General features: G+C 32.8%; 1 protein-coding gene across 1 annotated transcript; it reads left to right on the top strand.

Moving 5' to 3' along the window:
* Window positions 1-1,833: 1,833 nt before the first annotated feature.
* On the top strand, window positions 1,834-11,349 carry LOC136274113 (uncharacterized). Its single transcript, XM_066080389.1, has 10 exons — window positions 1,834-1,958; window positions 5,532-5,844; window positions 5,928-5,975; window positions 6,096-6,307; window positions 6,410-6,499; window positions 6,583-6,934; window positions 7,031-7,210; window positions 8,842-8,967; window positions 9,507-9,654; window positions 10,615-11,349. The coding sequence occupies exons 1-10, from the start codon at window positions 1,956-1,958 to the stop codon at window positions 10,898-10,900; spliced, it is 1,758 nt and encodes a 585-aa protein (XP_065936461.1). The 5' UTR covers window positions 1,834-1,955; the 3' UTR covers window positions 10,901-11,349.
* The last annotated feature ends 5,700 nt before the right edge of the window (window positions 11,350-17,049 follow it).

Below are 17,049 nucleotides of genomic sequence, written 5' to 3' on the forward strand. Positions count from 1 at the left end.
AAGAAACGTGTGTCATTTTTCATGAATGAAATGTATATTGCATAGACAGTGACTGCATGGTCAATCATCTATATAAATTTTGATTCTTAAATAGAACTGATACAAAAGCGCTTCGGATTCACCGGTTGACTTCTAAATAAGATTATTATCATCAAATGAACAAAACATTTTTACCGCAAATATTCAATATCATATCATATATAAACATAAAAAATATTAATGTAAATACAATAACTAAGAAAGAATCTCACAAAATAGAAATACAATTGTTGTAAAGAGAAGGGTATTATATAGGCAGCGGAAAGGGCAATTTTTTTTTTCTCACAAAATCAATAGTAATTTAAATTCAACAAACCGCGCGTGTTGCTTCCCTTATACCCCACCTGCCGTTTATTTTTGTGCGTCCGCTTCTTTTATGTTGATATCTGTTCGTTTTGTATGTTGGTTTTACTTTTTGTTTGTTTGATTTGTATAAAGACACCTTTGGTTGATTTTATGTATATTTATATTGCAAAGAAGACTGTTGGTTTTGCATTAATGGTCATTGATGATATTATTTTTCATTGTTGAATTTAAATTATCATTGATTTTGTAAAAATGTAGTTTTTGCCCTTTCCGCTGCCCATATACACAATTAAAATGCCTAAGTAGAAACACTTTTAATTTTATAGTACAAAAAAAAACGAATTACATAAAGTAGAATAATAATAGTTTATTCGGTATCCATGGCAGATTATCAGACTGTTGAGACATCAACGGTCATGAACGAAGACGTCATATCCGTGTATAAGAATTGCTTTGATCTGAAACTGTCATGTTGTGAATTTACTGCCACCAGGTAAATTCAAATTCAGAACATGAAAAAAACACCAATACAATAGCGATGTTATGAATAAAAAAGAACTACAGAGCTTTCTTAAAAAGTACTATGGAAATACCATTATAGTACATATAGAAATGGTCGAGATGTTTGAGAAATACGATCACAACTTTAGCTGAATTCTCCATCAATTTTTTTTACCATAATAAACGAGGGCATTTCAAATGATGAGCCCAATCTTGAACGTCTGTTGTCGAGTTATCAGCGAGATACAGCTAAAAATTCCCTGTTAAGTAAATAAAACAATTCCCTTCTGCTATATTATAATTAATTTATTTGATTTAAATTATTTAGTATTAAAAACAAAATTTATTTAGTATTAAAAACAAAATGTGCTGTTGTTTTCAGCATTTTATTATATGTGATTACACATCACCGCCGTCTTGGTTTTATTTAAACTGTCGTCTGACTTTATATTGATCAAGTTATTAAAAAGTCTGTTTATGTATTTAGAATCATTAATTTTCTGAGGTCACAAGGGGGATAAAAAATATTAAAAAAAAATATTACATATGCTAAGTATACGAACACCAAAAGAATTTGTTAGTTTGGTTCCAAGTAAGAAGTTTTAAAAAAGTTCAACAAGTTGTTTCAAGTCTAAAATAACGGCGCTCTTGAAGGAGTTTCTAAGACAAATGGTCAAAAGTACTCTAATAATCATGGGAACAGCCGAGTGTAATCAAAGTAAAAGTTGAGGTCATTTGAAATATATTGATCGGTTAATATCATATACATACAAAACTGAAATGGAGATTTTCACGTTATAAAAATTGTAATTTTACACACTAACAACCATTTAAAATACAGATGGCATTGTAATAGTACAATGAGAATCACTTTTACTGCGTATATAGACAATGCAACACGACTGACCCTGGCCTTTTTCAACAATGCTGTAGTACATTTACATAGAACCTTATCATTTCAATATTTATCATTTTCTGGCGAAATGATCTGTGGTAAAAATGATAACGATTGCACGGTGATACTATTTTGCAGAAAGGTCTCAACTTTATCTGATCGACATTTTAACCAATATCATTGGCTCTAAATTATTCCAGGAAGACCTGTTAAAATGGTAAGTGGATATTTGTCTCTTTACAAACCAAATGATTGCACATCATTTTATATCCTATTGGGCAAAGATCCAATCATTTGGTTTGTGTGAAGAAATAATGGTAGAATTATTAAACGCAAGAATCTACCTTCGTTCTGTTTTATTTCGATTTTTCTTGCCACGTTGTACATACTGAAATGAAACGTGTTCACCATTATTTAATGTAATATTAACACATCTTGTAATTTGTTTGGTTATAGTAATTGAACACGTATTAATATCAAAAGAAAAATACATATTTACACGTAATAAGTGTTCCTCGTTCATCAGATCCATACCTCCAAGCACGTGTAGAACAATAAAACGCACCACTAGATATAGATCTTTTCTCATAATAACGAGATCTTTTCTCCTAATAACGAGATAATTAACTTGTAATAATGAGATCTTCTCTCATAATAACGTGATGATTAACCCGGCATAACGAGATCTTTTCTCGTATATACGAGATAAAAATATTTTTTATTAACATAATATTTTAATATACGATTAAACTCGATAAAGTATTACATATTTGTGAAGCAATATTATCTCATAGTGCCAGGCACGTAGCATAAGGGGGGGGGGGGGGCAAGGGGGGGGGGGGCCTGGCCCCCCCACTTTTTCTCGCCGCAACAATTTTTTTAAAATTTACATATAAAAAAATGAATTATAATGGAGTTGGCCCCCCCACATTTTTGGAAGTTAGTAAAAAATTGATATGAAAATAAGGAAATGAGTAGTCAAATTGAAGTTAACCCCCCCCCCCCCCCCCCCCCCCGGATTAGGAATTTCATGATTTGGAGGAAAAAAAAATTTTGGTAGGGAAGAATTTTTTTGGAAGTACAGTTGAGTCTACCCCCCCCCCTCCCCTCCCCCCCCCCCCCCCCCCCCCGGATTAGGATTTTGAAGAATTTTGGAAACTTTAAATTTCTCTTTTTTTTTTTTTTTGCTTGTCAAGATTTTTTGGATGGGTCTGGCCCCCCCCCCCCCCACTTTCAAAAACGATGCTACGTGCCTGAGTGCAGTTGTGCTATATATTTGCTATTTATAGTAACATGGGGGATTGGCTAAGACAAATGCTATATATGCCTTGTCAGCGGGCAAAGCTTACTATATCGTGCATATTATCAGTTATGCACTTTATTTTAACCACCATATTAAAAATCTATGCAGGTAACAAAAACGTTTTTATAATTTTGTGGAAAAACGACCTCATCCAATCAGAATATTACTTGGTAGCAAAAACGTGTTTAGAATTTTGTGGAAAAGCGACCTCATCCAATCAGAATATTACTTATAAATGTCTGAAATATTTATCTATTTTTTTTTATTAAATGTTAATATATGGGCAGCGGAAAGGGCAAAAAATACAATTTTACAAAATCAACGATAAACTAAATTCAGCAATCTAGAATAATATTATCAATGACCATAAGTGCAAAACCAACAGTCTTCTTTGCAAAAGAAATGTACATAAAATCAACCAAAGATATCTAAATACAAATCAAACACAAAAAGTAAAACCAACAGACATAAATGTAAAACGAACATACATCAACATGAAACAAGCGGACGCACAAATAAACGCCAGGTGGCGTTTTTTTGGGAAGCAATATACGTCATCGATTATTGGAATCCGGGATGGTTCTCACCTATTCTGTTTCGCCCTGAGATGTTTCGCACCTCGATGTTTCGCATCTGCCTCGGAGCGAAACATCTTACTGTATTAAAATACTTTTCTCGTATTATTATTCCTCTGAAATTAATTATTACCTATACAAGAATTGAAATATGTTTTTAAAAAACCCACTGAAACGGTGCTTGCTTTTATGCATGTACGGCCAAGACAGCGTGCTTGCTTGATTAGGATTTTTATTTATTTATTTTATGAAGCCATGCCGTTTTATATCGTTCAGAACTAGAGGCGTGAATTGTGTTGTGATAACAATTATAGCCTCTCATTCACTTGAGAATTACCTGTATTTTATTATGAAAAATTGGGGAATGTTAATGTAATTACAAATGTATAATATTATATAGTTAGCATAGCTCTATTTTGGGGATCATTATTTAATTACATAAACTATCTGCTTGAACTTTACATTACTCCCCCCCCCCCCTCTTCCCTCCCCTGCATCCACTATTTAACTACGATTTTTACCAGTCTTATAAAATTAATATAAATTTAATCAAAAAATTAAAATTCTTATCGCAAAAGTCAAACTAAATCAAACCTAATCGTTAACAATTTTATTTCTATTCCAATCTTTTTTTTTCTTTTTTGTTTGTTTGCAAATTTTTAATTTACCGGATGACAGTAAATACAAAATTGACAAAGATATCAAGTTGTATAGTTTGCATTACTTCCACCCAGTAAAATTAAAGTGATACGAAATGCAACAAATGACTGACACTACGTGAATAGAGGCGTGAAAATTTGGTTTGCTATTATTTTCTATACAGATGTGCCTTAGCCTGACGGAAACGGAAAGTCTTAAAAGTAAACATTTTGTATTAATTGTTATCATCAAAATATGCATTAATTAATGCATACAATGTTTTCTATAACGAAGTTTGATTTATTTCTCTACATTCTTATGCATTGCCTGTACAAGTAGTTTGAAAAAAATATAAGACATGGCAGAATTCATGTCGATAAGCTTGAAGTACTCTGATACATGCACTTTATAAAATTTTAATTTACAATGAACATACATGTATGTCTTGTTGAACATTTTGAAAATGTTTCCTTCAGATTTTTGTATATCATCATGTGTATGGACAGGCACGTAGCATCGGGCATCGGGGGGGGGGGGGGGGGGTGGGGGAGGGGCTGCCCTCCCCCTTCTTTTTTTTTTTTTTTTGCTTGTCAAGATTTTTTTTTGGATGAGCCTGCCCCCCCCCCCCAACTTTCAAAAACGATGCTACGTGCCTGATGGATAACAATGAAATGACGTTTTTTTTTTTTTTTTTTTTTTTAGAAGACTGTACGATAGTTGATTATGCATATGTTTTTATCTGAATATGAATATTTCGAACAAATGTGCGAGTATAAACAAGTCATTAAAATATTATTTATAGTTTTTAATAAATCATAATAAATATATCAACATCTCAGGGCGAAACAGAATAGGCGCGAACCATCCCGGATTCCAATAATCGATGACGCATATTGCTTCCCAAAAAACGCCACCTGGCGTTTATTTGTGCGTCCGCTTGTTTCATGTTGATGTATGTTGGTTTTACATTTATGCCTGTTGGTTTTACTTTTTGTGTTTGATTTGTATTTAGATATCTTTGGTTGAATTTATGTACATTTATTTTGCAGAGAATACTGTTGGTTTTGCACCTCTGGCCATTGATAATATTATTTTAGATTGCTGAATTTAGTTTATCGTAGATTTTGTAAAAATGTATTTTTTGCCCTTTCCGCTGCCCATATTAATACTTCTTATTGAATGAGTGCACTCAAGGTGTAGTTTTATGTATAAATAGACTGACAGAACCTAACAGACAGAAACCTTATAATTTTGTTTTTGATTTGGATGTCAGCTTTGTGCTCTCGTGATCTGTCTCTCCCTGTCTGTCCTTCACTTCTCACACGCCACACTACCCCCTGCCGCTCTGTTTGTGGGGATGGGATACAACCTCCTTAAAGGGAACCCAGACGGTGACAGCCACATTAACACAGGGAAGGATCCCGGGCTGTTAATGACGCGCCAGATACTTAAGTTGGATCCGCCTGACTCCCCTCGTGAACTTTCGTACCACGAGTACCCCCTGTGTTTCCCCACCCACTATAAAGAAGTGTTCTACGGAACCAAGTCTTACCAAACCAGACTGCTTCACGACTTGATAGACATTGGTACATTTTTATTATTTGAAATCAATTCATTTTCTTTTAACTCATCTGAATCATTACACTTACTAAAAAGATATTTGATTTAGGAAATACCACTGATGACATTTCAACCCATGCGTTTTCGTTAAGTGAAGGTAGGTATAGCGATGCAAAGTTTGACTTAATCCTCACAACATTGAAAATTACAATAAAAATGATTTGTTGTATTTGTGATTGAGAAGTATTACATTTCTGTATAATATATATATATAAAGGGTACCAGTCTGTCAGTCATGAGACTTATATGGGCGACTTCGTGTACATCGACGAGATCAGCCTCTGTAACAAAGGGAGATCAAGGTACATGACCAATCTGGCCAGCAGTCACAAGTTCAATGTCGGAGACGAATTTGCAGCAACTGTGTGTTCACTGTCAGGGATATATGACAACCAGAGTTACATGGACTTTCTCCAAGACTGGGGTACGGTAGGTATGAAAAAAGTTCCTGTCTCGCTCAATACAGTAGTATTTCTACACCATCATATCATTACAAAGAAACCAGATCAATAATCCTTCAGTAAACTCTAGCATGTAGTGATGGGGACAGAAATTGGATGGGAGAAGAAAATCAGAAAGCGAGTAGCGGTAGAAGATATTGTCAGCTCTCTCATAGGAACGGTAAGTTGTAATTCAGTAAAAACTTGCTAATTATGGATGTTATGACTTTGAAAAAAAAAATAGCTCGACATCTCTTTATTAAGCATCCTGAACTACTGGTGCCAACTGGTGCGGCTAGGGGTCAAACGTCCTCAGTATCATTGTCCAAAACATTTACGGACAACCCGACGTACTTGGATACTCTTAATCTGAACTCGAAGATGACCAGCGTTTCTAGCACCTCAAAGGGGAGCGAGCAGGTCAGCGAGCCAATCAAATACAAGGTTGTGAGCATTGATGAGATGCTTGACGCAAAATTCTGGCAAACTCCACAAAATTTTGAAGACGAAAGGCTTTGTAAACGGAATTTTGTGTACGCACTGCCTGTTTGGCGAAAAAACATACAACAGGCTCTAAAAGCATATTCAGCATACCTCCGAGCACCTGACGCTAAAGGTTTTGATTTTTTAATCTTCGAATACACCGGGAATATTTAAAATATAAAGATATAAATGTCAATACAATTAGCCATATTCTTGTTCATGTTTAAAGATTCTGCACCAAGCTACCCTGTGTCATGGCCCTCGTCACCTTTTGCTCTGCTAGAACCCAATAGTGGATGTCCCACTGATGATGGACCTTGGGAAACTGGAAGTACAACTCACACAGTAAATTCTACAATTGCTTCAGACCCAAACAACACGTTTCAATACCAAGAGCTGCACATCAAAGGTAATTAGAGCATTTTCACATCTTTAGTTCAAAGGTATAATTCCTTCTATTACTGATGATGTATAGCAGCTTTTCTCCCATAGTAGCCTTCCCCCTTCGCCTCGGGAAACTGGTTATTTAGCAGCCTCTTTCCCAACTACGAGTTGCAAATACCTACATTCGTCTGTACAGGCTGAGTTTCGTTTTGCCATTTAAAAAAAAAAAAATATTCAGGTAATTAATTAATAAATTGCATGGCTTGACAAGATACACAGAATAATGTGTTCGAATTCTTTAAATAAAAAAAATTGGGAAGATTTAACATTTAAAAATAATGTTTAACTTATCATGTCGCCTATCGGTCCTTCCGTCTGTTTGTGCAATTTTGTCCGGGCTAAACCTTTGCTTTAGAGTTCTTTGGAAGATCCTAAATATCGCCCATGAGGTAATTATAGTATATGTTAAGATATTAACCAGTCTCCAAGATAATTGATACCTTTCTAAGGTATATATCACCTTCAAGTCATCGTAGATTAAAAATTGAAGAGATATTAATAAAATGGTTTTAATCAGAGTGGACAAGAAAAAGGCTTTGTTCATATCTTAGTTTTGATAAGAAACCTACATGTATACTTATGAATTAAGACGGTTTGCCAATAAAATAAAATAATATGAGTTATGTCCTGTTATTTCACAGGAAGCGATTGTATAAATTTTTAAAAAATCTTTTATATTTCAGGGTTTATAAATACATGTACTTAATTTTTAATAAAGAATATGTGTTTTGAATTAAAATTAATTTATATGATGGAAATTTGTCCTTAAAATTTCGCAGCGACGGTCCCAGTGACTTATTAAACGAATTGTGATTAGGTGACCCTGGTTCAACCCTAACAATAACTTTTTAAAGAAATGAATAACATGATAAGATTTTGTTCTATTTTAATTTTTGTTTCTCTTTAAGTTAGTGAACTAACCTTTTATGTTTTCATTTTATAGAAATAACAAAAAGAGCGTTTAAAGAAAGACTCTCTCGGAGACCGCTTTATAGAAATTATTGCTTTTTAAACTTTATCCATAAAGAAGATATTTCTTTAAAACTAAAGTAAATTGTTTATTTTTTTTTCTTTTGCAAAATTTGTTTCCATGCGTCAATAGCGCTCTGCATGTTGCCATGCAAAATTTTAAGTTAAATAATGGGGAAAAACGTTTTTTAACCGTTATAATTATTTTAATTTATTTGTGTTGACCAAGCTATATATATTTTCATTTACACTCTGTGCTGGATATTTACGAACTCACTTCGGGTACGTACTCCTTTAAACGAATTACAAAATAATACCACTAAATTTGCAGACCTTTACTTGTACAGGCCGGGCCCTTTTAGAGCAAAGGCAGACCTTAAATGTTAATATTAAAGTTCTGCCCGGACCATTTTACTGGGCGGGCCTTTAATTACACATCACCGGAATGCAAAAAAAGGGGGAAAACGGATTTTCGTTGGGATAATCTGGATATAAAAAAAATCCCACTATTAAGCCAGCTTTCAAGGGAGGTAAAACTGCTATATAGCTACATTGTATTTTTTCCAGGGGAAAGTTGTCTAAGGAAAAATGCACTATATAAAACCGGTAGTTTGCCTTTTGATTTAGGTTTGCATGGACCTACAACTCTCGAAATGTCGTACTGTGGTCGAGTAGAGGATTCGGTCCACAGATCACATGACTGGCCTGCTGGATCTTACTGCCTTGACCGAGCGTCCGACAGTTGCCCATCAGGTTTGTGCAGGGGGTAATGTTATCAGGTAGTATGGGGTACCTCCATATAGACCCCTTCACGATATCTGCGGTACTGCTCTCTTGCAGGGCAAAATGATATACTTTGCCGAAATTTCAGTAGGTAGATAATTAAATGACGTAAATGAAACAATTGACGTTATGTCATATTTCACCAAACCATGTCATTTTGCCCTGCAAAAGAGCAGTACTGCAGTTACCGTGAAGGGGTTAATTGTGACATACTTTCTATTTAAATAAACAATAAAATCAAGTATAATTTTATATGTTTTTCTTTCCCAAAATTGTTTTCTAACAGCGTAGCGCAATACCTTTATAATGATTACCTTTTCCAAAAATTTTAAAACATTTCTTTTGGACAAATTTTGTAAAATTAAAAAAATTGAAAACGGTGAAAGTGTTTTATAATAATGTACTTTTATCAACATCAATATCGATATCGCCAGGTGTCCCATACCACCTTACGTGAATAAAACCAATTATTTTTTATTAACCGTGTTGTTTGTGTCTATTTTGTGTAGGTTTCAGAAGAGCAAGTATTACGCACGGTTTACAAAGTATTCCTCACATAAATTATTATGAATCACCAGAACAAACATTTAATAGTTCAGGATCTGTTCCAAGTCTACAGATATCGGATCAGTACTATGTAGAGAACTTCTGCTGCAGGTAAAGTTATTGTCTAAGTTATATTTTCCATTGCATACGTCTATAAATATAATGATAGAGTTTAACAATAGTTTTTATAAACAAAAATATATTATTTTTTTTCTCTCAATTATTAAAAAGATTATTATCTATGATCTAGTATCTATGATAAGTGTCTATTTTGTCCCATCGATAAACTTTTTAAATATATAGTTAAGGTGTGCTATTTTTTTTTAAATTTAAAACAATTATTGTTTATTATGCCTTATCATTTCAACAGCCTTTTTGTGCAAAATGAACAGACACCGATGCAGAGTTTTGTTGATTTTGCAAAAGAGGCTGTTGGATTTGTTTCAAGCTGGTTTGTTTCGTATTTAGAATGTTTTTAAAGAATAGTTGTTCTTTTTGCATAAACGCCTTTTTACACCCTTTCCACCGCCCATAAAAGCAATATTGGAATATTTAAGTGTTCCATGCTGCACCGCTATCTGTGTTATTTCAGGCGTTTGATATTACCGTAAAAGTTTTCTCTATCTTTTTGACATATGTGTGATATAAATTTGTATTTCTTACCTGAAGCCGACTAATAAGTGAATGTTTTTACCTGCCCCTGTTATTGAGTACTATGCAATTTTAAAAAGAATGTACAGCTTTTTTGTTTATTATTTCAACAACAACAAAATAAACACTCACATGTACTAGTAACTTTCTTGATTGCTTACAAGGGTTTTCCTCTGATTAAAAACCAAAAATTAAGAAGGATTGCAAAGGATTTTAAACGTGATAGAGATCAATTCTATAATTTGCAAGAGAAAACAATAACAAGATACGGAGTTTGTAAAAACAGAATTATAAATAATATGCCTTATATACCTTCATTTACGACCGATAATTTAAATAGTTGAAACAGAGTTAGCCCTTGATGAGACTCATTGTTTGATAACAAATTTTTTTTTTTTGTGTGTGTGTTTTTTTTTTAAGGAATGACGGGTCTGAATCAGCTCCCATCATCTTACCTCATCAGGAACCGTTCTACTTATATCCTGAAATGAGAACAAAGAAGTGTCAAAAAGTGCTGGGCATGCGCTCCACTGACGGGTGGATTAGGTACCCGTATACATACACAGGAAGTCAGTGTTCTTCTCATTATTCTTTATCATCAAATTATCCGTATGACGAAGACTGTACTCATCATCATAAGATCCACTACTGCTACTACACAAAGGAGACGCCTGTTTCTAGTATCGACGTAGTCGGAAGAAAATAGATATGCTCAAAAGATTAAAAGTTTGCATCGTATTTTTTTAAATATCGACTTTTTGCTTATTTTATGTTTTCGTCCTTGGCAAAAAGAGGTATTTTTTTATAGGTATTATAGTACAAACAATAGAAGATCCAAATGCATAGTGTAAATTAAGCATAAGTAGCAACACACTATCTCTCTAGATGATGTGTTCTAGCCAAAGTCCCCCACATAAGACCTTAAAATCTAATGACCATTTAAAAACCCCAACTGCTTTAACTTTAATCTCCTGGTCATTATAAAAATGTTAAGATAAGGAACACAAACACATGAAGTAAGGCAGCAACAATAAAATAATCATTGAATCAGTTTCACCATGTATACAATATAGACTAACCATGTATACAATAGAGACTAACAATGTACACAATATAGACTAACCATGTATACAATATAGACTAGCCATGTATACAATATAGACTAACCATGATATACAATATAGACTAACCATGATATACAATATAGACTAACCATGTATACAATATAGACTAACCATGTAAACAATATAGACTATGTATACACTATAGACTAACCATGTATACAATATAGACTAACCATGTATACAATATAGACTAACCATGTATACAATAAAGACTAACCATGTATACAATATAGACAAACCATGATATACAATATTGACTAACCATGTATACAATTTAGACTAACCATATATACAATATAGACTAACATGTATACAATATAGACTAACCATGTACACAATATAGACTAACCATGTATACAATATAGACTAACCATGTATACAATATAGACTAACCATGATATACAATATAGACTAACCATGTATACAATATAGACTAACCATGTACACAATATAGACTAACCATGTATACAATATAGACTAACCATGATATACAATATAGACTAACCATGTATACAATACAGACTAACCATGTACACATATTAGACATCCTAATAGTGATTTTTGCGTTTTGCTTCCGGGAAAAACTTGTTAAATTTGCGACCTTTTGTGATTTCCTGTTGATAACTGTTAAAGACGTTCAATCCTCTGTTTTTGGGTACCCATTTTGGGTCACCTCTATTCTAAAAAATTTGCATCACGTATTGATTCTACCCATAAATTCAAATTTTATAATGCCAATTAAACTATTTTAAATAAAATAGTAATGGAAAAATTACATATTTACAGAGTTTAGTATGGGACTATATTTTGTGGCGGAAGGTTTTAAAGAAGAAAATGAACATTTTTCATAACTCAGTTGTTTTAGAGTACCGTCACTTTAGCTTCTTTTTTTCAGTCCTAACAAAATTTCCAGATAGTTTGTGCATTAGGATATCTTCATCTTGTTACGAAAAACATTATTTTACAATTTTTCAATATCTCTATCGACACATATTCGCAAATTTGACTTATATTTCATAAAAGTCAAGGAAAAATTAATCCCATTTTTGCCTAAAATATCAGCTTATTTCATGCCATATCTCAAATATTACATAATAGACCCATACTTTTTGTTTTATTTTCTGAAATTTTAAGATTTTTCTGACAAATTTATTATAATTTGAGAAAAAGTTTGAGAATGTTAAATAATTTCATAACTTGTTGAATTGATAATGGATAAAAATAGCGTTTTATCAGTGCAAAAAGGTAAAAATATCAATTAGGTGAAGGAATTGGAACATTTTTCTTTATAATAATTTTTATTTTATTTATTTTGAATAGTATAAATTTGTATTTGGTGCCATGGTTCATTCCAATAATAAAATATAGAGGGAAAAGTGATTTATGTGCAATCTGCACTTTCAGTGCAGAAAGGTCATACTAAATACACCGTAGCGCCAAATGAAGCATATAGACCCCAACCTTTTGTTTTGAACTTTGGTTAAGCTATGTGTGTAGATTTTTAAAAAATACTTTAGGAAAAAACTTTAAGACTTTTGATCGCAGGATCCAACGTCCTTAATATAAATAATGTATTTATGTATTGATGTATTATTAAGATTATAGCGCAACATTTAACAGAATTTTAAAAAATTCAAAAGCAAATAGCACCAGCAAAATATCATTTAAACACTGCATTTCAATCATTTCAATTAATCATAAACATTCAGAAAAAATATGAATATTGTAATGACTCAAGATTAACACGTAATAAACGTCCTTGATTTGTTAGACTTCTTTGTTGCTGTCACTGTTTTTTTTATGATATCAGAACGTAGTTGTGTGGTCAATACGAATATAAACATGTTCTTATAATGTAATGCCATAATTGAGTTGTGGATGTGGTTATGATACAGTTCGTAGAACAAAATTAGGGGTACACAGGATTTCTAATCTGCCGGGAAAACAGTCATGTTCTCAATGTCCCTCAAAAAGCAGTCACGTATTTCAAAATTAAAAAAAAAGATCCTCGAACTTCGTAATAAAAATCAATAATTATACAAAAGTGAAAACTATGAACGGCCAAAGTACCTATGATCTAATCAAACATATAATTGGTCATACTCATAAAGAGGTTCCTTGGTTACACTCTTCTTGATGGTTGTGTACAGTGGCACTAGGGGTTTGGGTTTTTTTTTATCTGCCGCCCATCACGACCTGTTGTTCTGATGACCAGATCCCCCGAAGTCTGGTTTTGACAGGGCGGATTTCACCAATCATAATGTCAAAGGTTTAGATATGTCCCTAAAACACATCTGATTTATCATCAAAATCGATTTAGAAACTAGAAAGTAACCTACAAAATTAATGAACGATCCAGTAAAAGGCCAACTCACTTGAAAGGAAGTAGTTTTATAAGAATTAGGAACCTTGATATAAATACCTGCGTTCTAACGTTTTACATGTTACTGGTTAGGTGGTGTTGATGTATTGAATAGATATTTTAATCTTTTGGAGTTTTGAACACATGCTGTTCAAAAAGTTCAGAAATACTAAACATGTACATTAAATGTCGCATAATTTATCTGTTTATTTATTCTGCTATTTGAAGTGTTATTAGATACATACTTTTATGAATACAGGATTTATCTTGAAATGCAAATAAAACGGCAGCCCCGTTCGTAAAACAATTCATCGATTTCTATATATTCTATGGTTTATTCGAATCACATTTAATTTATTTTAACAACAAATAATTGAATTTCCACTAAATCTGCTCTGTGATATTTTATTCAGTTTTGTATCATGATAATTAATAAAGGCATTAAAGTATTTTTATCATCATTATCATTAATCCGTAAAAAATCTGAATATTGATGTAAAATTCCTTCCATTCCATTCAGGCACGTAGCATCGTTTTTGAAAGGGGGGGGGGGGCAGACTCATCCAAAAAATCTTGACAAGCAAAAAAAAAAAAAAATAAAAAAATAAAAAACGAAAATTGAAAGTTTCACAAAATATTCAAAATCCTAATCCGTGGGGGGCGGGGGGGGGGGGGCATACTTCCAAAAAAGTGGGGGGGGGGGGCAAAATTTGTTGCTGCGATAAAAAGGGGGGGGGGGGCAGGGCCCCCCTGCCCCCCCCCCCCCCCCCCTATGCTACGTGCCTGCTATTTGAAGAGTGTAAGAATGTGTTGTTGAGTAACAAAAGACTCTTTGCAATTTCCCTATTGTATAATTTGATTCTATTTATGAACAATATATCCACATTTTCCAATGATCGATAAGATGTTTGTGTCGGTACATGTTGTCGTTTATACAAACTTTAGAGGGTCCACATCCCGCGGACTGACGACAAGAAAACCCCTATTGTTCGTGCAGAACCTGCAGCGAAATATTCTCAATACACAAATCCTCACGGGCAATAATTTAAAATAAATTTACGAAACATAGTCCCCATGTGAAGCAGATACTGATTCGTGCACTTGGAATGTCACAAAAGGGTTCTCTAATAGTCCTGTCCTACGCTAATCTTTGAAGCTTTTCTGGGTCTAAAGAGATATTCAGATTTGCTTTTCATATTGTGTGGCAATAGGGTTTATTCCATTCGTATACAAGACGAGAGCGCAGATATTTGAAATTTGCTGGCAGATCATCGCCTTATAGGATACAAGTTTTCAACATTTCTTGGAGAAAATGACCTTAGCTGGACACGCAGTGTTTCTATTATTGATAGTATATTTTGCAGGTACGTGATTTTCTCTTAATTTAAAATGTTGTCCTCCGTGCAAAATGATAGAAGGATTCGATTACTATTTGAACTTTATGATGTTGGTGAAAATTAATAACACTATCAATAATTTTCTTTTATTTGAACTTTTTTTTTATTTTTAAATTTTTTTCATTATACTACATTATGTAATTTTACATTATTCATTATAATGTTTTATTTCAGCATACATGTTTTATTTTAATAACATTATATTAATTTGTACTCAATGATTACAAATTTTTTCAAAAATCAATATATGAGTACTCGTTTTCATTCGTATTTACTCTTAAAATCGGAATAAAAATATTACTTATAATGTTTTGTAAAAAAAAAAACAAGACAAAGAAAATCATTAGGTTTCTTTATCAACAATGGAATTGAAAATGTCGTTTACCATTTGAAAGGTCAAACATTTCAAATTACAGTGTATTCTCTTTTATAATATTATTCTATTTAGGTTTACATCTATATAAGATTTATGAAAATGTTGTCAATCAGAACAAATGCTTTGATCCGTTCTCAATATTTTCTTTGTCAAGAATGCATAGCTATCCAATCGGTATCGCACTACAAACTTGATAGGCATTTAGATGCGATGTAATCTTACAATATTAACTACATATCTTCACTTTTTTGTATTTTATAAAAAAAAAATTCTTTTAAGCATCAATACTAAAACAAATTTAAATACAATATTTACTTATTTCGATAAGTTTTTCATATGACGTGTGTTTTTTAGTTGGTTCTTTCATGCATTTATCACTACTTTTAATGACTCTTAACGGCAACCAAAGCATTTAAGGCCTCACAATCTTTTAACACAAAGGTAAAGATGTTTGGAAGTATTAAGGCTCATTGATTATAGAAAAAATCAATCTATGTCAGAACTTGTAACGTGATTGTTAACCGGAATATAATAATGTTGCTAACGTCGATCACCCAGAACACATCCATCAAATGCACTTCGTATGACATTTTTTGTTGCGGTTTGGTACAGCTTATCAATTGTGAATATGCAATTCATACTCTCTTGGATTTGATTTGTTTTGTGATCTTTTAGCCGGGTTCAGTGCGTAAGCAATGATTAGGATTTGGCTGACTGCACAACTTTTAAGTTCGTTCTCTGCACAAAAATGTAGTTCCAAATTAAAAGACAACGTAGAAAGTACATTATATTATTTAGTCAGTGTAAGTTTACATCTGATAATAAATATCACATGGTAGATTCTTTTCCTTGTTACATTCAAAATACTCCGAGTTGGCAAAGTAGAGTTGCTGAGCGGCGGAATAGATATGTTTAAATTAGAACTGAAAGTACAAATTGTTGCAGGGAGGTTGTACAACAATTAATCTCAGTTGGGGTGTTAAATATCTGACCGCTCCACGATTCTTTACATTTAAAATATCAATTATATATGCTTTAAATGCTTAAAATGTCGACCCTCAATGTGTTTATTTAGAATGTAATAATGCCATATCATGAAATGTTTTGGTTAATTTGTTGACAATCCAGCCTCTTTATGTTCAAGTTTGCTTCTTTGTAGTGCCGTCATCTGAGTAACAGTATTAAAATTAAATAATAAAAGGTACATGTATATTTTACCATATGCCCCTCATACTTTCAAGTTCCAATCTGGTTCAACCTAACATACCCCTCCTTTATCGATCGCCGCCCCAGTATGAAATACCCTTGTATCCGCCCGTGACAAAGAGCCCGTATATCTGTACTTCGAGTACTTTGATTTTATATAAATTTTATGAAACCTATCTTATTATTTAAATTTTTTGTTGAAATGATACAAGCCTCTTTTGATTATTTACAAATATGATTGATATAGTTAATTATGGCGAAAATGATTTTGATTTTAATTTCATTCGAAAAAAAGTCAGCATTTACGTTAGAATTACTTTTATGTCTTGAAAATGATGATAACCTCAAAGAAATTCTTTTGTCTCTCTGACAGCGTTAATAAAAGACGGT

This window comes from Magallana gigas, chromosome 3 (genome assembly GCF_963853765.1).
Source record: "Magallana gigas chromosome 3, xbMagGiga1.1, whole genome shotgun sequence".
Taxonomy (NCBI): Eukaryota; Metazoa; Mollusca; class Bivalvia; order Ostreida; family Ostreidae; genus Magallana; species Magallana gigas.

What these genes read in the sequence shown, in the direction of transcription:
- LOC136274113 (XM_066080389.1), top strand. An exon ending in CCAAGAGCTGCACATCAAAG is followed by an intron (nt 7,211 to 8,841) that starts GTAATTAGAGCA and finishes CTTTTGATTTAG; the next exon opens with GTTTGCATGGACCTACAACT. An exon ending in GTCCGACAGTTGCCCATCAG is followed by an intron (nt 8,968 to 9,506) that starts GTTTGTGCAGGG and finishes TATTTTGTGTAG; the next exon opens with GTTTCAGAAGAGCAAGTATT.